At 43.0% G+C, this 8,784-nt stretch overlaps 1 protein-coding gene across 1 annotated transcript; it reads right to left on the bottom strand.

Annotated features, from left to right (window-relative positions):
• Window positions 1-4,169: 4,169 nt before the first annotated feature.
• On the bottom strand, window positions 4,170-8,450 carry LOC143287188 (uncharacterized). Its single transcript, XM_076595131.1, has 2 exons — window positions 8,263-8,450; window positions 4,170-5,295 (listed from the first exon to the last, which is right to left on the bottom strand). The coding sequence occupies exons 1-2, from the start codon at window positions 8,448-8,450 to the stop codon at window positions 4,170-4,172; spliced, it is 1,314 nt and encodes a 437-aa protein (XP_076451246.1).
• Window positions 8,451-8,784: the final 334 nt, after the last annotated feature.

The following is an 8,784-nucleotide window of genomic DNA, read 5'->3' on the forward strand; positions in this document are numbered from 1 at the left end:
CCCCGTCTCATTCATTCACTTTGCACCATGTTTCGTTACATCACACTCCACGTTATATCACAAAGCACCGCATTACACAACAGAACATAATGATTGTCATGACATGACATTACATCACATCCAAACATACGCTCCAAACCCCATGTGTTATGTTTTGAGACATACAGAAGAGCCCCGCTCTTAATTAACCTGCAGGAGATATAGGTCACTACTGAGTCAGCGAACAGTGCTTATAACTATCAAGTCGGTGGAGTATCGAGAAACCTTGGGTTTCAAAGTATATACCGGGGGAAATAAATTATGGAAAGACACACTGTCTCAATAAATACGTTTCATGAATCATTATCAGCACGACACTGTACACAAAGTTGACACTTGCAAAGACAAGACAAAAAAAGGAAGGAATTAAAATGAAAAAAAAAAGAAGAAAAGAATGATAATATGAAGAAGAAAAAAGAAAAGAAAATCCAGTCACGCGGTTACGAGAGAATGTCATAAAATATTACAAGAAAAATCAGCAAGAAGTACTTTAAAAAGGTTTTCAACTCTTTTTTTTTTTTACACAACAATCATTAGAAAGGACTTACCCTCACAAAGTAAATCCTGGAGACAGTAACAGATTGACAACAAAAAAGAAAAAAAGAAAAAAAAAAGAAAAAAAAAGTTCGTATCGTAGCTCACTTTACATTGAACCACGGAGTTGAGTCTGACAATGCCTTCGTCAAGAAGGAATGTTTTTCAATGGTCCCAATAGAGAGGAGTATGGGAACCAGTCATATCGTCGATACACACACACACACACACACACACACACACACACGAGCCCTCGCAACTGTTAATTTCTAAAACAAATTTGTATCCCCCCACCTTTTTATTATCATTATTATTATCATTATCGTTATTGTTATATTCTTCTTCTTCTTCTGCTTCTTATCATTATTGTTATTACCAACAATTAATCAATTAATTAATTAACTCTCTCTTTTTTTGCCCCAGTCACTAAAGCAGAATTACCAATATTTGCCATTCTGACACAATGAAAGTCCTGTGAAAAGGTAACATTTCAAAACTATCATTGGTGCCTGCTATTAGATTTAATGATATGTACTTAAAAATTGTCAAAGCCTTCTGTTGAAATGGGAAGAAGAAGAAGAAGAAGAAGAAGAAGAAGAAGAAGAAGAAGAAGAAGAAGAAAGAGGAGAAGGGGAGGAGAGAAGAAGAAGAAAGAGGAGAAGGGGGAGGAGGAGATGAAGAAGAAGAAGAAGAAGAAGAAGAAGAAAGAGGAGGAGGAGGAGGAGAAGAAGAAGAAGAAGAGGTGGAACAGGATAAAGCACTCATAAGTTACAGGAATACGAACATGTTTCGTTTATCTGTGCTTGTTGTATATTTCAGTACCTGGTGAATGCGTTATTCTTTTCTCTGCAGCAAAATAGGTCCCATGCATGCGCTGCCCTGTCTTGTGGTCAGAGAGATTCTCAACACCGTAAACATCATTTGTGGCCAGTATCGTCTGGGACAAACAGCGAGTTCTAACCGTTGTTTGTTTTACTTCTGTATATGTCATTTTTTTTATCAGTCAGTTGCCACCTTTAGAGAAATGGCACAAAACATGCAGAGGACTGGAAAATCCGATCAGAAAAATACACATTTTCGTCAAAAGTTGATTTCTTTGAAGTTGTGATCTCGAACAAAGGTTTACGAAATTCCAAAAGTTTTCTTTTCTTTTTTTCTTTTTTTTTCAATAGAATATCAAAATTTACGAGTCTCCTTGAAACTGGCTCAAGAGTTTGTTGCTTATCGTTCTGGACTCGGGCCTACAAATATATAACTTATACTGCCAACAGTAACACTAGCCTTCGTCCAATTTCAAAGATCAAAACTGCCGATTGATGTACACAACAATGTTGACAATCGAAATCCGTCAGTTTACACAGCATGGAAATCTGTCCAAAACTTTTCTTGGAGAAATCAGTCTTACCTCTTCAGACACTGCGATCTCTGACCAACGTCACTTAAGAAATCCATCAGAGTCTGGCATCTCTTTCAGTGCCAGCTGTATGTCAAGTTTCACTGAACACTGTCAATTAGTTGTTTTTTTGGGGGGGAAAGGGTGGAAGGGGAGAGATGATTGAAATCCAGACAGATTCCTTGATCAGAATCAGAACAGTCACTCATGTCTGGTAAACTTTGACGTAACACGCTCAAACTGATCTAGCTGTTTGCAAGTTACAGCATGCAGACGGACACACATGGACAGACAGACAGACAGACAGACAGACAAACACACACACACACACACACACACACACACACACACACACACACACACACACACGCGTTACATGACATGTCATGGATCCTAACTGTGTAGTTAAAAAGAAGACATTTTCCAAAAAAAAAAAAAAAAGAAAGAAAAAAGTGTGTATGTATATATATATATATATATATATATATATATATATATATATATATATATATATATATAGAGAGAGAGAGAGAGAGAGAGAGAGAGAGAGAGAGAGAGAGAGAGAGAGAAAACCGATCAAAATATTAAACAAAATTAATGTACAGTGTCCAAGGATAGACCTCACTTTGCAGACGTTGTCCATTGTCTACCACAACAGACGCTAGAATCATGATGGAAACACGTTGCATGTACCCTTTGTTCACGTCTTCTATAACAAATTATGATCACTGCTCAAGTAACGGCGATACGCATGGAAAAAAAAAATCTATGCCAACAACGTGCCAATCTAAACGAGTGTTCGTTGCCTTGCAGTTTTCTAACGTTGCCTTGCAGTTTTCTAACCATCATTTCTAACAACCCAGGTTGTCATTTGCCATCGTGTACTTTAATAAGCACCTTCTAGTCTCAAAGTAAAACTTGATGATCATCAGTTCAAGCATATCATTTCCAAAGTGATGCTCAAACCAGCGACCCCGCACTGAAAGCTAGCAGCAATATCAAACGATAAGATCAGCAGTTCAGATACTCTGCGTCCGATGAGGGTTGAAATCTTAACGTATCTCGGTAATTCATCCATACACTCGTTTAACATTTCTTCTCATGTGCACTGAATATTTGTGCGAGTGTTAAATCACTTTCCAATTAGTATGTTGGACATCGCGGAATATTCGTATTATCAAAAAGACTAAATGTGTCTGTGTAAAAAGAAAACAAAACATTTTGAAAGAAGAACGAGTGGTACCATGACTAACAATAGCACCCGTCTAAAAAAACAAACAAAACAAAACAAAAAAACAACAACAACAACAAAAAAAAAACAAAAAACGCGCACCATTGTTCAAAATGTTATGTCAATCTCTTTCACTAGACACGTATCACTGATGGGAGGAATACACATACTTTTCTTCTCAACGTATTAAAAACTGTATTTACGAGTGGCCTGCTACCGTAATCAGTGATTACACCCAATAGCTAGAATAGCGATGTTCGAAGATTTATAAAAAAAAAAAAAAAATGTTTGTCATTCATGCTTGCTCATGCGATATTCATACTCAGTTCATTTTATCAGATTTGGAACACATGTTTCCTTCAATTACATTGAACGAAATAACAACAAACTTCCAGTCAGAAATCTGTCCACTTTAAAGGGGATAAAGAGGACAGCATATCAGGATACTCCCAAGATCTGGGTATCATTTGAAATATGCAGTTTAAGGTTTGAAACACATCATTGTCTAAGCAGACTTTTCTGATTTGTCAAATTAGAAGTTCCCTCTTCACCACAACTGATTGTTTGCTTATCACTCCGCCGAACAGTCAAGCAGGCTTTTTGCAGATCCCGTTCGCCATCTGAAAGCCTGATGACCAGACTGGTGATCTGTTGCCTGCAAATTGCACTTTTCCCTGTCTGACCATCTTTACAACTGTAAACACTGGTACTGCCTGACAAGCACGACAATGTCTTTGACCGACTTAACTTGTCTGAATACGCATTACCACCCAAGTACTATGCAATGTAAATTTGGGCGTGTAAACTCTATCATCAAATTCCATCCAAGACAGTCGGGACAGAAATAGCCTCCTCTACTGTTCCAATGGTCACCGACGGACACGACCTAAAACTATTATACACGCACTCAAATGTTCCTCCACTAACCCCAAACACGCTGATGTAACCAGCCGAACACCCAAAACAACACTGTTACCAGCCGGCCAACCTGTTCTTCATCCTCTTCAGCAGTTGCCGCAGATCGTCGCGGAAGGTCCTGTTCATGAAAGCATAGATGAAGGGGTTAGCGACGTTGTTGAGGAAGAAAATGTAGAAGAGGATGAGGTTCATGTTGATGGCGTCCAGCCCGATCAGCCAGGACGGCAGGAAGGAGATGATGAAGACCACCGTCACCACGAACAGCATGGCCGCCGTCTTGATGTTGGCGTACAGCATCCGGTCCCGTAGGGCCACCGAGGTGCGGGACGAGGCTCGAACCGCTGTGGCCTCGGTGTTGACCGTGTTGCCGTTGTTGATGTTGGTCAGCTGGGTCTCCTCCGCCGCCACCGCCGCCACCGTCTCGGGCCCGTTGGCCGTGGAGGCGTAGCAGCTCATCCTCTTCCGCTTGGCCTTCCAGGCACGGCGGATGAGGATGGAGCGGTAGATGAGGGCGTAGAGGATGGCGATGATGAGGAAGGAGAAGAGGAAGGTGGCGGCGTACACCTTCTGGTAGACGTCGCTGAACTGCGAGCTGAAGATGAGCTGGTTGGGCACGCACATGCCCAGGTAAACTACCTGCGAGGCGTTCACACGTCGGTACGTGGGCTGGTCCGTGTCGTTGTTGTTGCTGGCAGCGGCAGCGCTCAGGCGGGAGGTGGTGGAGTCTGAAGAGGACGGGGCGGTGTCTGGGGAGAGGAGGGGCCACTTAGTGTGGGAGTGGGAGTGGCTGTTGGTAGCGTTCATGATGGAGTAGGCGGACCCCGGCTGGCTGTCCGTGTCCGAGGTGAACAGGGTCCGAACCGTAGTGGTGGTCGTACCCGTGGCTGTGGCGGTGGAGGTGGTAGTGGACAGGGCTGTATCGAGGACTAGCTCCTGCCCACTCTCCAGGTAGTAGACCCCGTAGCCCAGGGCGGTGATGATGCCCAGGCCGCAGGCCAGCAGGGTGAGGCACACCAGGCAGATCTTGGCCCGGCGGACCGTCATGACGTGCAGGAAGGGGTGGCAGATGCAGAAGTAGCGGTCGAACCCTACGGCCACCATGATGAAGGCGGATAGCGGGATGTTGAAGGTCATGACGAACAGGTAGCACTTGCAAACCAGGTCGTACAGCAGCCAGTACCTTGACACATACAGACACATAAACACGCAAACAAACACAGACACACTCAGACACACGCACACACACATAACCCCGCCCCCTCGCCCCCTCCACACACACACATCACCACATTCATCATCATTTCCATTATCATAACCATCACCATCACTATCATCATCATTATTATCATCATCGTTTCTCAGTCTCCCTCTTTCGCTCTCACTCAACGCTCATCAGTTTAGTAATGTTCCTTGTGGACATGAGGACAAAATAAACTAACACCTTAAGAGGAATAATATTATGCTATAGACAAAAACAAAAAAAAACAAAAAAAAAGAAAAAAAAGAAGAAAAAAGTTACGGCTCTTATGACTGAAAAAAAAAGACTGTATAATCACTGTCGCATCGCATCCAACTTTTGGGATTTTCGAGATGCCCCCCTCTGGTCAAAAGAATAAGGACGAGAACCAACCGCTTCGCCAATAGCTTTTTCCCCAAAGCTGTCAATGCCCTGTCTCTCGAACAAATCCAGTATGATCAATACAATTGTACAATCAACAACCATCTACCTAAAGATCTAGTCATCAGCCCCATCCACATGTAATATGCGGCTTCTGTTCAAACGCGTGCGTGCGTGCACGTGTGTGTGTGTGTGAGAGAGAGAGAGTGTGTGTGTGTGTGCGTGCGTGCATGTGTGTGTGTGTGTGTGTGTGTGTGTGTGTGTGTGTGTGTGTGTGTGTGTGTGTGTGTGCAGTGCGACCATGTGTGAGTATGCACAAGTTTTTATATTGATATGCACTTGTGTGTATGCACTTGTGTGTATCCTAATTTCTATTGTATCTGTGTTTGTGTACGATTTTCGATTTATGTTCGTACCTTGTTATGTACTATCCCCCGCCCCCACCCCCCCCCCCACCCCCCCCCCCCCCCCGCCTCCCAATATTCCTTGTGACCCCGGTACACTTGGTAATAAAAACATATTCTATTCTATTCTATTATATTAAAGTGTCAGTCAGGCAAGTAATTTATGTGTTTTGACGACAAAGTTTTGATATCTGAACAGGACAACGTTGACAGTGAATTCAACTAACACTAACCCACCTGATTGTACAAGAATGTCCAAATCACCACAGTGACTCTTCCTCTAAAAACTACAGCGTCATGACAGAAGAAAGTGTTGTTTTTTTTTAACTCAGAATCGAAAGTTTGAACTTACGTGCATGTTTCAGTGGGATGTTTTTTTTTTGTTTTTTTTTTTACCACCTTCATCACGAAAACTGAAGCAGGTATAGTCCAAATAAAAATAATGTTTATCTATCAGTTTTGGTGAGGAAAGTTATGGTAAACCACTGAAAAATGTTACAAAAATCAAAGATTCTTTATAAACATTTACATCATCCAGCTTGGAAAATGTATTGCCTGGCTAGTTATAAACAGATGTTTCCCGCAGAATGCAATTTTTTTTTTTCAAAAGACTAAAACAATGAATAAAAAGAATTTCGCATTAAGCATAATACTTGTAAAATCTATGTTTGCGGACCCAGATATTTTCTTCAATGCAAAGAGTACGTGATTCAGGAATATGTCTATACTCATACTGTCTAAAGAATAGATTACGGAAAACGAAGCATTGTTTCGTGTCAGATTGTAATGATAATGACGACAGCGAATGTACTGATTTTTCCTGACATTCACCTGACATCCAGCACTCATGACTTTTATGCCACTGTTCCTTTCCTTTCAAATAAACGTCTTGATTAGTGTAGAAAATAGGTACGGAAACAACACCATCTTATATTCATTAACTGCTGGTTAACCCCTCAGACATCTCAACACAACCCCCCCCCCACCCACCCACACACACACACACACACGTAGACATGCACGAGTGAGAGAGAGAGAGAGAGAGAGAGAGAGAGAGAGAGAGAGAGAGAGAGAGAGAGAGAGAGAGAGAGAGAGGAAAAGAAGAAGAAGGCAAGAGCATGCAGGATAGGGATAAAGAAAAAGACAGAGAGTGAAAGCAAATTCTTTATTAATAAGGGCAATGAATAAGCAACTACCCGTCTTTTTACATTCGGCCATCATCTTGAATAAAAATGATAACTGCGAAAATAAAACAAACAGAAAAGATACACTTAAAATGGATAATGATGAGAAAGAAAGAGAGACAGAGAGGGAGAGGGACAGAGAGAAAGCGAGTGCGAGAGAGAGAGAGAGAGAGAGAGAGAGAGAGAGAGAGAGAGAGAGAGAGAGAGAGAGGGACAGGCAGACAGACAGAGACAGATAGACACAGAGAAAATGAAGACAGAGAGAGAGAGAGGAAGACACACTAAGAGAGGAAATGAGAGAGGGAGGGGGGGGGACAGGCAGACAGAGACAGACAGAGAGAAAAAGGAATACAGAGAGAGAGAGAGAGAGAGAGAGAGAGAGAGGGGAGAGGACAGGCAGATAGACAGACATATAGATAAACAGAGAGAAACAGAGAGAGAGAATTTGCTTGAAGCAGACTGAAAGTAACAAAAACGGGGCGACAGATGCGCGTCACGAATTCCCCCTCCCTCTCTCCAACCCCACACCACCACAACCACCACAATCACCACCATCACCACCACCACCAAACTTCACCACCACTACCATCAACAAAAAATACCACCACCACAACAATCACCACAATAACAACCCACCCACCAACCAGCCAACCAACCATAACACCACCACCCATTACCACCCACCACCAACCAAACAACATCACTCACACGAACATCCATCCATCCATCCTACAGCAACAACACCAACAAACAACATCACTCACACGAACACCAACCAAACAACATCACTCACACGAACATCCATCCATCCATCCTACAGCAACAACACCAACAAACAACATCACTCACACGAACACCAACCAAACAACATCACTCACACGAACATCCATCCATCCATCCTACAGCAACAACACCAACAAAGAACTAACTAACTAACTAACTTCAGCATCTCATTGGCCAGGGTGTAAGGGATCCCGACGAGGCAGGTGAAGAAGTCTGTGGCGGCCAGGGAGAGGATGAAGAGGGTGGAGGTGGTCTTGTCCCTCTTCTGGTAGTAGATGTAGAAGGCCAGGGCGTTGCCGACCACACCCAGCACAAAGAAGACCACCAGCATGCAGAACAGAAGCATCTGCTCCGCGCTGTATGGGGGACCTGGTCGTATAAAGTCCAGGAAAATTAGGCCCAGTTATATAGGACAACGCCCAACCCCTCCAGCATGCAGAACAGAAGCATCTGCTCCGCGCTGTATGGGGGACCTGGTCGTATAAAGTCCAGGAAAATTAGGCCCAGTTATATAGGACAACGCTCAACCCCTCCAGCATGCAGAACAGAAGAATCTGCTCCGCGCTGAATGGGGGACCTGGTCGTATAAAGTCCAGGAAAATTAGGTCAGTTATATAGGACACCCCCCACCACCCCACCCCCCGAAAAAAAGAAAGAGAGAAAGCTTTTATATACTGTGC

This window comes from Babylonia areolata, chromosome 11 (assembly GCF_041734735.1).
Source record: "Babylonia areolata isolate BAREFJ2019XMU chromosome 11, ASM4173473v1, whole genome shotgun sequence".
NCBI lineage: Eukaryota > Metazoa > Mollusca > Gastropoda > Neogastropoda > Buccinidae > Babylonia > Babylonia areolata.